We start from the raw sequence: 20,033 nt of genomic DNA on the forward strand, positions 1-20,033 counted from the left end.
ATATATATATATTTATATATATTTATTTATTTATATATATATATATGAATATATATATGAATATATATATTTATATTTATATATATATGAATATATATATATGAATATATATATGAATATATATATATATATATATATATATATATATATATATATATATGAATATATATATATGAATATATAAATGAACACAAACAATTTCCAAAATGTTGACAAGACAAAGTTTAATATAACATCTGTTTAACTTATAACAGGAAAAAGTAAGGTTAATAATATAACTTAGATTACACATTTTTCAGTTTTACTCAAATTAGGGTGATGCAAAAATGAGCACACTCCACAACAAAAACTACTACATCTAGTACTTTGTATGGCCTCCGTGATTTTTAATGGCAGCACCAAGTCTTCTAGGCATGGAATGAATAAGTTGGCGACATTTTACAACATCAATCTTTTTCCATTCTTCAACAATGACCTCTTTTAGTGACTGGATGCTGGATGGAGAGTGATGCTCAACTTGTCTCTTCAGAATTCCCCATAGGTGTTCGACTGGGTTCAGATCAGGAGACATACTTGGCCACTGAATCACTTTCACCCTGTTCTTCTTCAGAAATCCAACAGTGGCCTTGGATGTGAGTTTAGTCATGTTGGAAAAGTGCACGACGACCAAGGGCACGGAGTGATGGTAGCATCTTCTCTTTCAGTATAGAGCAATACATCTGTGAATTCATGATGCCATCAATGAAATGCAGCTCCCCGACACCAGCAGCACTCATGCAGCCCCACATAAGGACACTGCCACCACCATGTTTCACTGTAGGCACCATGCATTTTTCTTTGTATTCCTCACCTTTGCGACGCCATACAGTTTTGAAGCCATCAGTTCCAAAAACATTTATCTTCGTCTCATCACTCCAGAGTATAGAGTCCCAGTAGTCTTCATCTTTGTCAGCATGGGCCCTGGCAAACCCTAGGTGGGCTTTTTTGTGTCTGGGCTTTAGGAGAGCTTCTTTCGTGGATGGCATCCATGCATGCCATTCCTCTGCAGTGTACGCCGTATTGTGTCACGGGAAATAGTCACCCCAGTTTGGCTTTCTACTTCTTTAGGTAACTGCAGTGAACTTGCATGCCGATTTTCTTCAACCCTTCTTATCAGAAGACGCTCCTGTCGAGGTGTTAACGTCCGTGGACGGCCTGGACGTCTCTGTGAGATGGTTGCAGTTCCATCTTTCTTAAATTTTTGTACCACTTTTGCTACAATATTCTGACTGATAAGTAAAGCTTTGCTGATCTTCTTGTAGCCTTCACCTTTGTGGTGGAAAGAAATAATTATTTTCTTTGGGGAATTCTGAAGAGACAAGTTGAGCATCACTCTCCATCCAGCATCCAGTCACTAGAAGAGGTCATTGTTGAAGAATGGAAAAAGATTGATGTTGCAAAATGTCGCCAACTTGTTCATTCCATGCCTAGAAGACTTGGTGCTGTCATTAAAAATCATGGAGGCCATACAAAGTACTCGATGCAGTAGTTTTTGTTGTGGGGTGTACTCATTTTTGCACCACCCTAATTTGAGTAAAACTGAAAAATGTGTAATCTAAGTTATATTATTAACCTTACTTTTTCCTGTTATAAGTTTGTAGAACTTCGGGCGGGTGGGTGGAGCACAGAAGTACGGCAGGCCAGAACTGAGTTTCCAAAACTCTTTATTTTTGCACTTTTCAGTGACTTATAATCTCTCAGCCACACAGGCGCGCGCGCGCACACACACATAAGTCATCTAGTTGGGGAGAGCTCTCTTCCTCTGCTCTCTCTCTCTCTCTCCTTTTATAGGGCGCGGTCACTGGGAAGACACACAAACACAGGTTAACTGACATCAGGTGCAGTGATTCTGCCACTTACCTTCCCTGACTCCGCCCTCCATTCCCAGACCGACGCTTGACCACGCCCCCGCTGCCACAAAGTTAAACAGATGTTATATTAAACTTTGTCTTGTCAACATTTTGGAAATTGTTGGTGTTCATTGAGATATTGTCATTTACGCTGAGCACTGTGTGTGTGTGTGTATGAGAGAGATAATATTCACATCTTTCAAGGCTAACCTTGAAAAAAAACTGTGACCCACATCAAATAAACATTTCCAATTAATTGAATTTAAATTGACACTCATGTTTCTGACTTCCAGTTTTTTAAAATATCATTCCAACCACTAAGATCTCAATATTTTTCATCAAAACACCTACAGTTATATTCTAAAATTATTTACATGAATCAGTTTGATTTTAGAAAAATAAGTAGGTAAAGCAATAAAAACTCACTTCAAAGTCTCCTGTGAAGCATAACATCAAAACTAGCAAACAGAAAATTTTGCTGAATACTTAATCAAAAACAGTGAGAACTAGAGAACGTCCCTGTAAAAGTTATCTGATTGATATTCACAAGTAATCCAGTCAGAAACCGATCAGAAGAGAGCTTGACTACTTTCCCGTGACTCAAAAAGCACCAGCAGTTTCCCAATGTCACACGCACATAGATTGCACTCTGTTGTACCAACTTCAACTTGCTGTTACTCTCAAAGTACTGAACAGATCTTAACGAGAGACATTTCTTTGGAAAGCAGAGATTATAAGCTTTTTAATGATGGTATTCATGATAGAAAATATTCAAGAGTTAAGTAATGACAGATTTGGACACTTAAATGAGCATCTGCATGCATGGTTTTTACAGCATGGCCAGTGAGTGTCTGATATGCCTACCGTATATGTATACTAGTATGTGTCATTACGTATACCAGCATATGGTTAGTTTTTAATAAATAAATACATCTCTGGTAACCATATCGTCCATACAGGGAATTCCATCAAGCACACTGACCTCAAGTATATAAACAAAAATAGAACAGAGGCAGATGCTGTGGTTGGTGAGTATTTGGTTTTACAGTATCTGTTTTATAAATCTGTTCCATTCCTTTTCATAATTCTCTGATGTGTGATGATGGCCGCAGGTCTGAGTGCAGTGATTGAGTGCAGAAGTGAGGGTCAGGCTTCACTGTACTTATGTGTGTCCTGCTCCAGCAAACTCAACCATGATGTCATCAACTACCACCTGGTAAAGTCTGGCCACAGATACAGTTACCTGGTGAGTCTCCTTGGGTTTGAGACAATTGCTGTGTCCAAAATCACTCACTCGTTCACGACTCTTGACTCACTATATAGGGAATTACTATACAGAAGACTATATAGTGAGCTCATTGATAAAATGAAAAAACGCTTTTGGACATTACTCCGCCATGCCCCTATTTACGTCATTATTGTCGCACAATTAAAACATGTGAGATCAGTCAGCTGGTGGGTTTTCCAAATAATAAATACATGCATGTATTTTTGTGATAAATACATATTATACTGAGTGTACAACTCCGATTCCAAAAAAGTTGGGACAAAGTACAAATTGCAAATAAAAACGGAATGCAATAATTTACAAATCTCAAAAACTGATATTGTATTCATAATAGAACATAGACAACATATCAAATGTCAAAAGTGAGAGATTTTGAAATTTCATGCCAAATATTGGCTCATTTGAAATTTCATGACAGCAACACATCTCAAAAAAGTTGGGACAGGGGCAATAAGAGGCTGGAAAAGTTAAAGGTACAAAAAAGGAACAGCTGGAGGACCAAATTGCAACTCATTAGGTCAATTGGCAATAGGTCATTAACATGACTGGGTATAAAAAGAGCATCTTGGAGTGGCAGCAGCTCTCAGAAGTAAAGATGGGAAGAGGATCACCAATCCCCCTAATTCTGTGCCGACAAATAGTGGAGCAATATCAGAAAGGAGTTCGACAGTGTAAAATTGCAAAGAGTTTGAACATATCATCATCTACAGTGCATAATATCATCAAAAGATTCAGAGAATCTGGAAGAATCTCTGTGCGTAAGGGTCAAGGCCGGAAAACCATACTGGGTGCCCGTGATCTTTGGGCCCTTAGACGGCACTGCATCACATACAGGCACGCTTCTGTATTGGAAATCACAAAATGGGCTCAGGAGTATTTCCAGAGAACATTATCTGTGAACACAATTCACCGTGCCATCCGCCGTTGCCAGCTAAAACTCTATAGTTCAAAGAAGAAGCCGTATCTAAACATGATCCAGAAGCGCAGACGTCTTCTCTGGGCCAAGGCTCATTTAAAATGGACTGTGGCAAAGTGGAAAACTGTTCTGTGGTCAGACGAATCAAAATTTGAAGTTCTTTATGGAAATCAGGGACGCCGTGTCATTCGGACTAAAGAGGAGAAGGACGACCCAAGTTGTTATCAGTGCTCAGTTCAGAAGCCTGCATCTCTGATGATATGGGGTTGCATTAGTGCGTGTGGCATGGGCAGCTTGCACATCTGGAAAGACACCATCAATGCTGAAAGGTATATCCAGGTTCTAGAGCAACATATGCTCCCATCCAGACAACGTCTCTTTCAGGGAAGACCTTGCATGTTCCAACATGACAATGCCAAACCACATACTGCATCAATTACAGCATCATGGCTGCGTAGAAGAAGGGTCTGGGTACTGAACTGGCCAGCCTGCAGTCCAGATCTTTCACCCATAGAAAACATTTGGCGCATCATAAAACAGAAGATATGACAAAAAAGACCTAAGACAGTTGAGCAACTAGAATCCTACATTAGACAAGAATGGGTTAACATTCCTATCTCTAAACTTGAGCAACTTGTCTCCTCAGTCCCCAGACGTTTACAGACTGTTGTAAAGAGAAAAGGGGATGTCTCACAGTGGTAAACATGGCCTTGTCCCAACTTTTTGGAGATGTGTTGTTGTCATGAAATTAAAAATCACCCAAGTTTTCTCTTTAAATGATACATTTTCTCAGTTTAAACATTTGATATGTCATCTATGCTCTATTCTGAATAAAATATGGAATTTTGAAACTTCCACATCATTGCATTCCGTTTTTATTTACAATTTGTACTTTGTCCCAACTTTTTTGGAATCGGGGTTGTATTTCTCACATTAATAAATACAAAGTACTTTGTGTCTGCTGCATCTTTCAGTTCTTTTAAATCAAGGCTGAATACTTTCTTGTTTGCCGCTGCCTTTTATTAAATCAAATTTGAGGCTTTTGATTAATTCCTTGCTCTGCACTCTAACTTTTATTCTTGTATTTTATGTCTTATTCCATTTTAGCTTATTTTCTATTCTCTTACTATTTTTAATTGTACTTGAATGCCCATTTATAATGTGTTTCTTCCTCCGTCGATTCACCCCAACACACACACACACACACACACACACACACACACACACACACACCAGTACGACCGCAATGTATGATGGTATACAGCGGTGCTGAAAGTTTGTGAACCCTTTAGAATTTTCTATATTTCTGCATAAATATGACCTAAAACATCAGATTTTCACACAAGTCCTAAAAGTAGATAAAGAGAACCCAGTTAAACAAATGAGACAAAAATATTATACGTGGTCATTTCTTGAGGAAAATGATCCAATATTACATATGTGAGTGGCAAAAGTATGTGAACCTCTAGGATTAGCAGTTAATTTGAAGGTGAAATTAGTCAATCAGATGTGAGTGGGCACCCTGTAAATAAAAATGGAATGCAATGATGTGGAAGTTTCAAAATTCCATATTTTATTCAGAATAGAACATAGATGACATATCAAATGTTTAAACTGAGAAAATGTATCATTTAAAGAGGAAAAATTAGGTGATTTTTAAATTTCATGACAACAACACATCTCAAAAAAGTTGGGGCAAGGCCATGTTTACCACTGTGAGACATCCCCTTTTCTCTTTACAACAGTCTGTAAACGTCTGGGGACTGAGGAGACAAGTTGCTCAAGTTTAGGGATAGGAATGTTAACCCATTCTTGTCTAATGTAGGATTCTAGTTGCTCAACTGTCTTAGGTCTTTTTTGTCGTATCTTCTGTTTTATGATGCGCCAAATGTTTTCTATGGGTGAAAGATCTGGATTGCGGGCTGGCCAGTTCAGTACCCGGACCCTTCTTCTACGCAGCCATGATGCTGTAATTGATGCAGTATGTGGTTTGGCATTGTCATGTTGGAAAATGCAAGGTCTTCCCTGAAAGAGACGTTGTCTGGATGGGAGCATATGTTGCTCTAGAACCTGGATATACCTTTCAGCACTGATGGTGTCTTTCCAGATGTGTAAGCTGCCCATGCCACACGCACTAATGCAACCCCACACTATCAGAGATGCAGGCTTCTGAACTGAGCGCTGATAACAACTTGGGTCGTCCTTCTCCTCTTTAGTCCAAATGACACGGCGTCCCTGATTTCCATAAAGAACTTCAAATTTTGATTCGTCTGACCACAGAACAGTTTTCCACTTTGCCACAGTCCATTTTAAATGAGCCTTGGCCCAGAGAAGACGTCTGCGCTTCTGGATCATGTTTAGATACGGCTTCTTCTTTGAACTATAGAGTTTTAGCTGGCAACGGCGGATGGCACGGTGAATTGGGTTCACAGATCAAGTATAAATATAAATATAAATATAAATGATAATGTTCTCTGGAAATATTCCTGAGCCCATTTTGTGATTTTCCAATACAGAAGCATGCCTGTATGTGATGCAGTGCCGTCTAAGGGCCCGAAGATCACGGGCACCCAGTATGGTTTTCCGGCCTTGACCCTTACGTACAGAGATTCTTCCAGATTCTCTGAATCTTTTGATATTATGCACTGCAGATGATGATATGTTCAAACTCTTTGCAATTTTACACTGTCGAACTCCTTTCTGATATTGCTCCACTATTTGTCGGCGCAGAATTAGGGGGATTGGTGATCCTCTTCCCATCTTTACTTCTGAGAGCCGCTGCCACTCCAAGATGCTCTTTTTATACCCAGTCATGTTAATGACCTATTGCCAATTGACCTAATGAGTTGCAATTTGGTCCTCCAGCTGTTCCTTTTTTGTACCTTTTAACTTTTCCAGCCTCTTATTGCCCCTGTCCCAACTTTTTTGAGATGTGTTGCTGTCATGAAATTTCAAATGAGCCAATATTTGGCATGAAATTTCAAAATGTCTCACTTTCGACATTTGATATGTTGTCTATGTTCTATTGTGAATACAATATCAGTTTTTGAGATTTGTAAATTATTGCATTCCGTTTTTATTTACAATTTGTACTTTGTCCCAACTTTTTTGGAATCGGGGTTGTACTAAAGAATGGTTAAAGAAGAATAAAGTTAATGTTTTGGAATGGCCAAGTCAAAGTCCTGACCTTAATCCAATCGAAATGTTGTGGAAGGACCTGAAGCAAGCAGTTTATGTGAGGACACCCACCAACATCCCAGAGTTGAAGCTGTTCTGTACAAAGGAACGGGCTAAAATTCCTCCAAGCCGGTGTGCAGGACTGATCAACAATTACCAAAAACGTTTAGTTGCAGTTGTTGCTGCACAAGGGGGTCACACCAGATACTGAAAGCAAAGGTTCACATTCTTTTGCCACTCCCAAATTTGTAATATTGGATCATTTTCCTCAAGAAATAAATGACCAAGAATAATATTTTTGTCTCATTTGTTTAACTGGGTCCTCTTTATCTACTTTTAGGACTTGTGTGAAAATCTGATGATGTTTTAGGTCATATTTATGCAGAAATATAGAAAATTCTCAAGGGGTCACAAACTTTCAAGCACCACTGTATATTGCTTGGTTAGTGACCATCGGTTGTACACTACTTTTCATGTTGCACTGTGAGATACTTTGAGTGCACTATATAGGGTGTAATAATTCTCACTATACATTCGGACAGCACTACAAAACAGTGAACTCACTATATAGCCCACTATATAGTGAGTGATTTCAGACACAGAGCATGAGTTTGTTGTTTATTATTCAGCTAATTAAGGCACACTGTGATCGAAACCCCTGGATGAAACTGAGCACTCTGGTTATCGTTCCAGTTTCATGTGATGTCAAACTGCTTTGTGGACCAAATACTGGACAGCGTGCATAAGCTATATACACACTTCACTAAAAATATTCATTTTCATTTATACTGATAATCAACTGCCCTAACACAATTCACTACACACAATACATCTTTGACAAGCAGCAGTGCAGCGGATCCTCCCGGTCATGATGCGATATTGCTATGTTGGCTAACTAACTACATTATGGGGAAGTTAGTTTGCAGCAAGTATTGCTAACATTAGCAAAGGTTAGTGAGCTGACATGAAATTTCCCTATAGTGGTGTGTGTGGGTGTTTGTGTTTTTTTTTGTTTGGTTTTTTTTTCCCCCCTTCTCCCCCCTCCTTCTGACAATATACCCTGTGATCTTTTACCCAACCGGACATGAAAAGCTGATAGGATTCTTGTTGCACTATTATATTATATTTTATATTATATATTATATTACATTATATTATATTATCTCATCTCATTATCTGTAGCCGCTTTATCCTGTCCTACAGGGTCGCAGGCAAGCTGGAGCCTATCCCAGCTGACTACGGGCTAAAGGCGGGGTACACCCTGGACAAGTCGCCAGGTCATCACAGGGCTGACACATAGACACAGACAACCATTCACACTCACATTCACACCTACGCTCAATTTAGAGTCACCAGTTAACCTAACCTGCATGTCTTTGGACTGTGGGGGAAACCGGAGCACCCGGAGGAAACCCACGCGGGCACGGGGAGAACATGCAAACTCCGCACAGAAAGGCCCTCGCCGGCCACGGGGCTCGAACCCGGACCTTCTTGCTGTGAGGCGACAGCGCTAACCACTACACCACCGTGCTGCCCATATTATATTATAATATATCACACACACACCTCTGCAGGAATGGCTCATGTGCCCTTGAGCAAGGCAGTAAACCCCCAGCTGCTCTCCAGGCTGCTCTGGATATGTTGTACGTCGCTCTGGATAAGGGTGTCTGCTAAATGCCTGTAATATAATGTTATCTGCCCAGTTTATGTGAATTCAGTAGCTTTTACAGGATTACTCTACATTTTATTAGTAAGGTGAATCATTTTAGCCATTTTCAGTTTGATTTGCATTGTGTGGTGAGAAATTCAGTCACAAATATGACCAGCACAACAGAAAAATCACTTAACAAATACTAATCAAAGTAGCAGCGTTGCAGCTGCATGTCCCTGACTGTGAGCCCAAATGGAGATCACTGAGAGAACACGGCATTTTGTTTTTTTTTTCAGATAAGCAGAACATTTATACAGTTGAAAAAGTGAGGGCTTAACTGTTAACTTTGTCAGCAGTGCAAATTTGCCATTTTAAGTTAGTTTTGCTCGAGCAGTTTGTTCTTAAAAAAACATGGTTTTACTTTTAACCCATGATTTCATTAGAATATAATTTCAGTCTTTTATAATGAGTATAAAATTGTCCTCTATTACACTTCAGAAGTGGAACACACGTGAACCAAAGCATTTGGCTGTGCTATGGTAGCAGTAGCCTTGATACTTTTTATACTTGACATTGGACCACGGTTATTGTAAAAAAAAATTTTTTAATTCATCAGCTAATCATTAAGTACAGCTTGTTTGTAAAATGGAAAATGCAAATCATATAGTATTTGTATCTATAGTATCACAGCTTAATCCACAGATTTGTGTATTGTTTCTCCATATGTTTTCATCAGAAAACACGTTACCCTTCCTTGTTTGAGGACTGGTCTGATTCCGATAGTAGACCTGTAAGGTACATGAGGCTCATGAGGCTTGCTAACAAAGTAGAGAAAACCAATGAGGATGAACCTGGTCAGCTACAGGTAAATGACACCCTTGTAATAGTAGATTGCAGCAGTGGACCAATACTCCTCAGTAGGCTTTAGAGGTGGACCACAAAGTAGTAATATTATTTATATTATTGTTGGTGGCCTCAATGTCAATCTTATGTTTTGTCCTATCTGTTGTAGGTGATGAAACTGAACTATGATGACTTAAAGGAAATAAAAGCCATGCCATATGATAAAGGTATTTGCATTGACATTTCATGTACAAGCGATGCTCATTTTCACGTGTTCCCTAACCATATTTCCTTCCACTTTCTCTGTTCTCTTTTCTCTTAGCCATCATACATTTGCAGAAAATCAGACAAGAGCAAAACCTTTGTGCTCTCAAAACTTGCATTTCTCCCAAGATCACAAAACGTGAGCATTCTATTATCAGTGCATTGGCTTTATATATACAGTAGATAGTAGACCTGCAACTTTATATTATCATGGAGAGTCCGTATTCTGTTGAATGTTGTGATATGGTATGGCCAGAGGTTTGAAAATATATAGCATGTTTTGTGTGTATCAGAAGAAGGCCTGACTAAAAATATCCAAATTTGGTCATGATTTACTTTCATCTTTTATTAGGTTTGATAAAACAGGAGAAGGTGGAAACAGAAGTGACAACCCAATATTCACCACAGCTACCTGGGATGAGTAAGTTACGAAAAACATCAAGTAACTTCAACAACAACTTTGAACTAGTCATTAAGTATATTGTTAATTTTTTTTTTTGTGTGTGTGTGTGTGTTTCTATTTACTAGTTTCACAGGAACCAAGGAGAGCTTTAAAGCGCAAGGTTGCTGAACAGGATTTACCTCCTCAGTCCTTTCCAGGGAAAGAACAATGCTCTGATGTCCCATCCAATCATATGGCAGGGGACTGTTTCATCGGGAATAACCAAGAACCATCAGATTCCTCAGTAAAGCGAAGAAAGATCTCTGATAATGATTCAGACAGTGTTCCACAGCTCCAGAATGATGCTTCTGTTTTGACTACAGCCAATCCAAATAGATCATCATGTTATACACCGGCCAAATTTCCAGAGACTTCTAGAGGTTCTCCCAGAAGTTTAGACCCCAGTTCTCAGATTTATAAGAAAACCACTTCCATGGACGAAACTGTGCTTAAAAACAATGAAAATCAAGAATCTTCATCCATTATTGCACCTCAGCAAAAGGACTCTTGTCACAACACGAGTACCATTCATGCCCTCTGTTCTGTGAAGGGCCAGGAAATTGCTCGACTGTCTGAAAAAAGACCATTGGTGAAAAAGGGCTTAAGTGAGAATGCCTGGAATTATGAAAACCGACAGTTTAGCCCTGAGACACCCAGTGTGGCAAATACAACCCCTATAGCTGACAGTTCTGCTGCTACTTTGGCTATGGAGAAGCAATGCATTGCATATTCATTGAGCAGTTACAATGAAGTGCACAATCCTCACTATAACTGGAATATTCCTGATAAAAGTCTGGACCCCAATCTGACTCATAATGCTAATGCAAATTTTTATCTTTCAATGATCGCTGGATATGGCACACCAAACTCTGTGACCAATCAAGTGACACCTGAAAATGCACTGTCTTATCAATATCCCATGCATAAACATCCTGATTACCCTTCAGTTATTCCTGTATCTAATACAGTGGCACCTGATTATTTAGTGCCAGTAGGAGAAAGGGCCATGAATTATGAAGCAGCTGCCCCAGATATTTCTACAAACGGCACATACTTAACGAGTTCAAACTCGCATACAGTTTTTCAGTCTCAACCGGTTTACCAGCCAGTTCGGTTATTCCAGGACCCAGAGACACATCATTCCTACTATGCTTACTATTCTTATAATCAGACACTTCACGCTAACCAGATGGCAGCAGACAATGAAAATGTCACTTCCACACCTGCAGCTGAACCTGGTGTTTACACACTGGCTAGCTGGCCACAAGTAAGTCCCATTCTGACATCCTAAACATGGATTTTTATTAGTGCTGTCAAGCGATTAAAATATTTAATTGCGATTAATGTTGCGACTGTCATAGTTAACTCGCGATTAATCGCAATTTAATCGCACATTTTTGTCACATGAAAAACCATTGTAATTCTCTTATCAGCATAAAAACGGGAATGGGCTTGCTTTGTATTGCAAAGTATAATACGTCTTGACACAGCCACTACAAAGTGAAACCTAAACCGAGCACCGGGGCTAGCAAAAGAACCATGAGTGAAGTGATCTACTGCTTGAGTTAGTCTACAACTCTAATCAGAGACAGGTTACACAGTGACGGTAGGCTTGACATGCTTGATTATAATATAAAGTACACTATTATATTAACTTTAAGTTGTTCGTTGATAAATATTGCATTGAATCTGATCTTTATTGTTTCAGCTCACTTAACACACTTTGTACTTTTACACTTTCTGCCTGTTGATGCGCCGCGCTGTCCAATCAGAGGCGGCCAAATTTGCATATTACAGGAAGGATTTCTGGGATAGCATTGAGTTTACAGTTCAGAGGGATCTGGCTTCTTTAGACGCTGTCTTCTTAAAACTGAATAAATATTTAAAAAGAGCCAAATGAGCCAGTCTTTTGAACGGCTCTTTTCAAAGAACGGATCACAAAGATGCGGATCCCATCAAAGAGCCATAAATCCCATCTCTACTAGCGCGCCCTGCCCGCGCTGGTTCTTTGGGGGGAGGAGGGCAGAGGACTCTGGCTGTGCGGGGCGTGGCATTACAGTCTAGCTGCTATCGTTTTTCTAAGCAAAGTCTCTGTTCCAAGTTCCCGGCAGTTTCAAAAGCTTATGAAAAACCTACATCATGTCACAGAGCGTTAATCTCGCGATAAAAAAATTATCGCTGTTAAAATTGAGTCAAGTTAACGCGTTAATAACGCGACATTTTTGACAGCACTAATTTTTATATATTGGAAACTATTTAACCATGAATCTACTACTTTCTTTGTTTGCCTTGAGTTAGAGTACATTTTCACAAATATGTATTGAAACAGTGTGTCTCATAAGGTTTGTCACAAATTATGATACAGTAAAGTGTTCGATAATCTGATGAAGTATAATGGAATATTGTGGTTAAGACAGTTTATTGATTACAATATGTCTTTACAATACATTAAGTATGTAAGTTTTGGTTTTTTTGAGAGATCAGGAGAGGTTAATGGAAGTATGTGGAATTCAGTGGCTGAAAATGATGACCTGTTTTGGAAAACTGCTCGAGTGTGTTCCTGAATTATTGACAGCCTGCACATGTGGTTATTTGTTATTGGTTACTCATTGGTTTTTCTGTCACTCTTTTATAGAAGAAGAACTGAAGAAGAAACTGCCAAAGGAGTTCACACATGCTGCTGAAAACAAGTGAATAACCAAAACAATAAGCAATTAATCTTTTGTTTGGAAAAAAAAAATTGTTTTTTCCAGTTCTAAGTCATTTACATGAGGTCTTGTTTCTGTTCTATACATTTATCTGAATTACTGTTTCATAGCTAGCTGTTACCATTCCATGAATACATGTGATGTTCTGTAAAATTTCTGTAATGGTCTTTTATTGGTCCAATTAGCTTTTGTCTTGTTTTATTAGAGAGAAGACTACTTTGATTTTTCTTTTAAATAGTTTTACCTAGACTGTTGTAAATGCATATTATTTTGAAAGGGAATACATATTTGAATGATTTTGTGAAAGCTTTTGATTTATTTTCTATTTTATTTTATTTCTACAGATATATTTTGCTGAATAAAACTGCAGAAATGTTCATCTTCATTGGTGGTTCATTTTAAGGCTGCATGTGCAGAGTATATGAAGTGTATGAACTGTATATGAACTGTATATGAACTGCTTCTTTCTTCTTTTGTCAATCTGCTTGTACCCTTGGGGGTGTCGCAGGAAGAAAGAGTCTTTTCTCTGCAGCCAAGTGGAGAGCCTGTTCCAAGGTTGTTATGCTTTAGCAAAGATTCTTTGACACCATTTGTCCAGGTCTTCCTTGGTCTGCTTTTGGCTTTAAATCCAGAGATTCACATATTCTATGTGCAGTGGGCGGGTTGTTTGGATGACATTCGCATGAGGTGGCCAAACCATTTAATTCTCTGCTCTTCTACCGTATATAATGAAGGACCGGTTTTGTTCCTACCATCTCCCTTATCTTGGAGTTTTGGATCTTATCAAGTCTGGTCTTAATGACTGATTTTCTAAGGCATTGCATCTCACAGGTTACAACTTTGCTCTCTAGAGGTTTGGTTAGGGTCCATGTTTGGCATTGATAAGTGAGTGTGGGAATGAAAACGGAAGTTATTATCTTTGATTTTGTTTCTGTTTGGGTGTTTCAGGAGTGGAGAGAGCTGATAGCTGATGTTATTTGCTTTTTGCACCCTGGTCTCAATTTCCGTGTTCATCCTTCCATCTTCAGTGAAAGTACTTCCCAAATATTTAAACTCAGCCATTTGTTTCAACTTCATCCCTCCTAAGTATACATTTAAGTTATTTGGCCTTCTGCAGACTTTCATTACCTCTGTCTTGCCAATGCTTATCTTCATGCCAGCCTGTTTACATGCTGTGTTGAGGTCTGTGAGATGTTCTTGGAGCTGTTCTTTTTCATGGATAAGGGACTGGTCATCCACGAACAGAAGTTTATTTAACATCTCTGGATCCGGATTTGTCTCTTTTACAATCTTATCCATGTATATAATAAAGAGTAGGGGTGACAAGACGCATCCTTGTCTAACTCCAGTTGTGATTTCAAACCACCCTGTGAGTCCCTCTTGCATTCGAACAACACACCAGTTATTCGCATAGATGGCACAAATGTTGTCGAGCAGTTGGCCTCTGACATTATACAGTTTTAATACTCTCCAGAGTATGTCTCTATTAACCCTGTCAAATGTTTTTCTCTTGATCTATGAAAGCCTCTTTCATGTTCAGTGGCTTTTTCGCTTAGCTGTCTCAGTGCGAAGATTGCATCAGTGCATCCTCTTCCTTTCCTGAAACCAATTTGTGGTTTATACAACTTTATCATGGTTCAAAATTGTATCTTGTACATTATTCAAGTATCTTGGCATACATCTTGCCTACATGGCTGAGAAGTGAGATCCCTCTATACATTCCACAGTCTCTTTTCCTTACGCTTATGGCCATACCACTCTGACAGTGCCTGGATCTTGTGAAGATTACACAAATGTAAATACATAACTTTATGGAACATGTAACCTGCTCAATTCAGGATTTCTGACAGATTTTTTTTTCTGTTTGTCTTATTTGCTATAGGGGTATATTTTATACAAATTTACAAACTGTGAGGTTTAGTATGTACCGGTTCCAAGTTTTGGTGTTCCACAAGGCTCTGTTCTAGGGCACTGGTTTAATAAGGTTGAGGAATGTGAAAAGGATATTAGACACCGGAGTAACGTCTTCCTATTCAAGACAAAAGTACTACAATGGCCACAGGTTGCTAGTAAGCTTTCTCAATAGGCTTTCAGTTTCATTATGTATGACAGTCAAAGGCCTTGGGATACTTCCTTACACCAGTCTCTTATTTAAAGCTCATTATATTATTAGGACAGATTTTAGTCTAAGACAGACTGCACTTTCTAAGAACTGCTATCATAAACTTACCCAATGTCCATTCAAAACGTATACTGCAGTACTCTTTGCGTTTTTTCTGTATGTCTGTCATTACTACTGTAATGACTTATAATCCAAGTGGTGGTCAAAAGTTCCCCTTTTGACACAATATTTGCCCATGCAGTCTTTCACAGAGTAGTGAACCCCTTCCCATCTTTACTTCTGAGAGATTCAGCCTCTCTGGGATGCTCTTTTTATACCTAATCATCAAGGATGGATTACTGCACGGGCCTACCGGGCCAAGGGGGCCCTGAAGCCCAAGCCTCTGCGCTACCATTTCAATATTGTTTTTACAACATTATACATCCCGATATCCTATTGGGGCCCTGAAGCCATATAACACTGGTTATATTATGTAATATGTCTTAATAGTGCCCCTCCATTATATGCCACAGGCTTTGTAATTCATCCCTGATATGTGAAAGGGGCCCCTCAATCAAATAGCATGGTGTGTGATATGTCATATAGGGCCCCTGAACCACAGGTTGTGTATGTTATTCATCCTTGGTATCAGAAAAGGGCCCCTCAATTAGGTCATATGGGGCCCTGAAACACTGGTTACAGTATGTTAGTCATCCCTGGTATCTGAAAGGGCCCCTCAATTAAAAAGCATAGGGTATGATATGTCCTATATCTTAATAGGGCCCCTGAACCACAGGTTATGTTATTCACCTTTGATATCTAAAAGGGCCTCTCAATCAAATAACGTGGGGTACTAAATTAAAAATTAGCATATATTTTTCAAAAAAACAAGAATATTTCTCAGTTTCAACATTTTATATGTTGTCTTTGTAATATTTTCAATGAAATATCAGGTTTATATGATGTGCAGATTGCATTCTGTATTTATTCATGTTTACACAGCATCCCAACTTTTTTGGAATTGGGGTTGTCGTTTAAAGGCTTTACAGTATCACTGATATTTACCAGAAACAATCACATTTCATATTTGATACCTTAACTATTTTTAAAAATAGCTTAAAATTAAACTAGATATATTTCCAACTTTTTAACACATTTTGATCTTTTTAATGGATAACTCTATATAATAATATATTAATTTATTGGTACTTTACAGTTGGCCTCATTATCAAGCTGGACACACATGTATTTCCTTGGCAGGAGTATTTGCATAAGAAATGTGGTTTTCAGGCAAATCCAATTAGTTGAGCAAACTTTTATATCCTATGTAAGCTCCTAAGTTTGTGTAAAATGCAAGTATAACGAGACTCACTAATATGGCCGCCGACATGCAGCAGTGGCCGAGCTGCCTTACTGGAGTGTTTAGTGCCTGCCACACTTACAGTTGAACTCAAAATTATTAGCCCCCCTTGTGGAATTGAACATAATTCTTGATTTCTCCATGAAAATGACCATTGACAACAAATGTTTTTATTCTTGAAATAAATGCACTATGAAGACATTGTCCAACAAGTTTCATTACGATATCTTATTATCACACTGAGTTTCAACCAAAAACAGCAAAAGTGAGATGTTCAAAATTATTAGCCCCCTGACCATTAGTAGTCAATTGTGTACCCTTTTTGACCCACAACTGACAACAACCTCTTGGAATAGTTTTTCACTAGGTTGGCACAGGTCTCCTGAGAAATTTTGGCCCATTCCTCCATTGCAAACTGTTCCAACTGGCCCAAATTGGATGGTTTTCGTGCATGGACGTTCTTTTTCAGCACTTGCCACAGGTTTTCTATTGGATTGAGATCTGGGCTCTGTGCAGGCCACTGTATGACGTTGGTCTTGGTATCCTTGAAGTATTGCTGGACTATTTTAGATGTATGCTTTGGGTCGTTATCTTGCTGGAAGACCCAACGATGACCTAAGCGCAAAGTGAGAGCAGACTTCTGCATGTTTTCCTTCAGTATTTTTAGGTAATCTTCCTTTTTCATGGTGCCATGCACCCGAACCAGACTGCCTGTACCTGAGGCTGCAAAACAGCCCCACAGCATGATGCTGCCACCACCATGTTTAACTGTGGGAACTGTGTTCACAGGGTTGAAGGCCTCTCCCTTTCTTCGCCATACATAGGCAATGTCCATATGCCCAAACAGCTCCAATTTCGTCTCATCTGACCAAAGCACAGACTTCCAAAACTCATCTTTCTTCTTCAAGTACTCACGGGCAAACTTTAGTCGGGCTTTGATGTGACGATGTTTTAGTAAGGGGGTTCTTCTGGGACGATAGCCCCGAAGCCCATTCCGATGAAGAGCCCTCACAACAGTGTGCCTTGACACACAAACTCCAGAAGAGGCCAGGTCAGCAACAATTTCCTTTGCAGATGTACGGGGCTCTTTACGGACATCTCTGACAATTTTTCTTTCCAGAGTTCTTGAGATCTTACACTTGCGTCCACGACCAGGTTTGTTCTTGACCGAATTTGTCTCCTTGTACTTGGCAATGATGCACCGAACTGCAGTTCTGGAGACTGTAAACCTCTTCGAAATGGCAGTGTAGCCTTGGCCCTTGTCATGAGCCTCCACAATCTTTTGTCGGAGTTCAAGACTTATTTCTTTAGTCTTCGGCATTGTGACAAATAGTAATCCTCCTCATTCATTCAAATGCCCTGTTCCTTGGAGTCCTTTTAAACTGTTGAATGGAGCCAATTGACTACAGGTGTTGCTAGGAAGCCAATTGATTGCACAGGTGTTGTTTAAAAGCTGATTGGTTAATTAACTGTGTTTTAAAAGCAAGAATCCACATGGGGGCTAATATTTTTGACCAACTCATTTTTACCATATTTCATATAAAGACAGCCTAAAACTAATTTCATATTCCAAAATGCACCACAAACATCTGAATAGTACTGGTGATTGTTTGTGTATATCAATTTTTATCAATGCTTTAAACATTTGGAGGATATTTGGGAAAATGTTCCAAAATTTAAGGGGGGCTAATAATTTTGAGTTCAACTGTAAGAATGCTTTGTTAGTGTTGAGCTGTCAAATTGTTGCTTTCACTTTGTGAGCTTTTCCTTTTATAGAAATCACTAAATGTAAATCAGCTGTTCCTTGAAGACACTTGGTGGCCAACCTTACAGGTGAGTGATGTTTATCAACATGCACAAATGGACATGAAGTAAATCAGCACTACTAAATCTTTTGTAAACCTGGCTGGAAATTTTTGTTTATTTTACACACAAATTTACTAAGTGACCAATAAAAGGGGGACATTGTTGCCACTCATAAAAGAAGCCAGGCTCTCCCACATTCTAAATCCAAATTTTACCACTAGTTAGACCAGACCAGGAGCTGCCTGTCATTTGTGGAACATACCATGCTAATCCGTGACATCCTGCTAAAGGAAGTGTATTTCCCATAGTATGTAATATTTTACAGAAGTGAAGGTGCAAACAAGTAAAATTTTGAGGCTCCTCAGAGTCCCCTAAACGTTGTTAAATTTTGCTGCCAAAATAAATAAACATAGAAAACTAGCAAATAATTCAAAATGATAATCTCTTTTCCAGTGTCAGTCAAACTAATCATATGTTCCAGATTCCTTTTTCATTAGAACTGACCAAACCTCAATTACCAAATTTGGCTAATTATTTATATATTTTTGTTTCTCTGCATATTGCCCTGACTGGTGTAGAGGAAAATATAGTTTTTAGAGAATTTCTGTGCCTCTCAGCTCCTTAGATGGCTCACAGTGGTCTTGGAGGTGCAAGTGACGCAAGTAAATCAGCAGTGTCGAGTGGGACATGGAAGGGCACGTGGAAGAGGTCGACACCGCCAAGATGGCTGCTTCATCTGTGGCTCACTTAATCACTGGCGTGACCAATGTCCGCATTATCCAAGCAGTCCCAAGACTACTGAGATAGTGGACTGACCACCAGTCCTAGTCGCTTAAGCTTCTTGTAATGAAGTCTGCTTTGTGCTCCCTGTTTGCTACAGCCTGCACAGAGAGTAGGGCGAGTAACAAGTAGGTACCATATTTTTCGGGCGATAAGGCGCACCGGATTATATGGCGCACTGTGAATTAACGTGTCTGTGTTCACACAAGGCGCACCGGATTGTAAGGCGCATTAAGCAAAACAACACAGTCCGGTAAATCAAACTTTATTCCACTCAGTTGTAACAACAAATACTGGTACAGAAAAATACACTCACTTATTGATTCATTCCTCTTCCACAAATCCATCGAATTCTTCATCTTCAGTGTCTGAGTTAAACAGCTGTGCGATTTGGGCATCAAGTATGCCCGGATCCCTCTCGTCATTATCCAAATCAGTCTCGTTGCTGTTACCGGTACTTGGCTGTTCAGTGATGATTCCAGCTTTCATGAAAGCTCGGACGACAGTTGCGACCGACACCTCAGCCCACGCATCAGCAATCCATTGGCAGATAGTGGCGTAACTAGCCCGGCATTGCCTCCCTGTCTTGGTAAAGGTGTGTTCGCCTTCTGTCATCCAATGCTCCCACGTGGCTCGCAATTTTGCTTTGAACGCCCTGTTGACACCAATATCTAGTGGTTGAAGTTCTTTGGTTAATCTTCCCGGAATGACGGCAAGCTCCGAATTAGTTTGCTTCACTTGTTTTTTGACGGTGTCGGTGAGATGGGCGCACATGGAGTCGTAAATCAACAGGGACGGTGATGTGTGG

The 20,033-nt window shown here is 39.4% G+C and overlaps 1 protein-coding gene across 5 annotated transcripts in view; it reads left to right on the top strand.

Annotated features, from left to right (window-relative positions):
* si:ch211-199g17.2 (uncharacterized) overlaps nt 1–13,555 on the top strand; it is a 184,122-nt gene extending 170,567 nt beyond the window's left edge. For all 5 annotated transcript variants that reach the window (XM_060942929.1, XM_060942931.1, XM_060942933.1 and 2 more), the window contains 8 exons: nt 2,849–2,917; nt 3,002–3,135; nt 9,658–9,786; nt 9,934–9,991; nt 10,087–10,167; nt 10,381–10,449; nt 10,557–11,737; nt 13,106–13,555. In XM_060942929.1, coding sequence (XP_060798912.1) covers nt 2,849–2,917; nt 3,002–3,135; nt 9,658–9,786; nt 9,934–9,991; nt 10,087–10,167; nt 10,381–10,449; nt 10,557–11,737; nt 13,106–13,117 — 1,733 coding nt within the window. In that variant the 3' untranslated portion in view covers nt 13,118–13,555. The remainder of the gene's footprint in view (nt 1–2,848; nt 2,918–3,001; nt 3,136–9,657; nt 9,787–9,933; nt 9,992–10,086; nt 10,168–10,380; nt 10,450–10,556; nt 11,738–13,105) is intronic.
* Nucleotides 13,556–20,033: the final 6,478 nt, after the last annotated feature.

The sequence above is a fragment of the Neoarius graeffei genome, chromosome 16, assembly GCF_027579695.1.
Source record: "Neoarius graeffei isolate fNeoGra1 chromosome 16, fNeoGra1.pri, whole genome shotgun sequence".
NCBI lineage: Eukaryota > Metazoa > Chordata > Actinopteri > Siluriformes > Ariidae > Neoarius > Neoarius graeffei.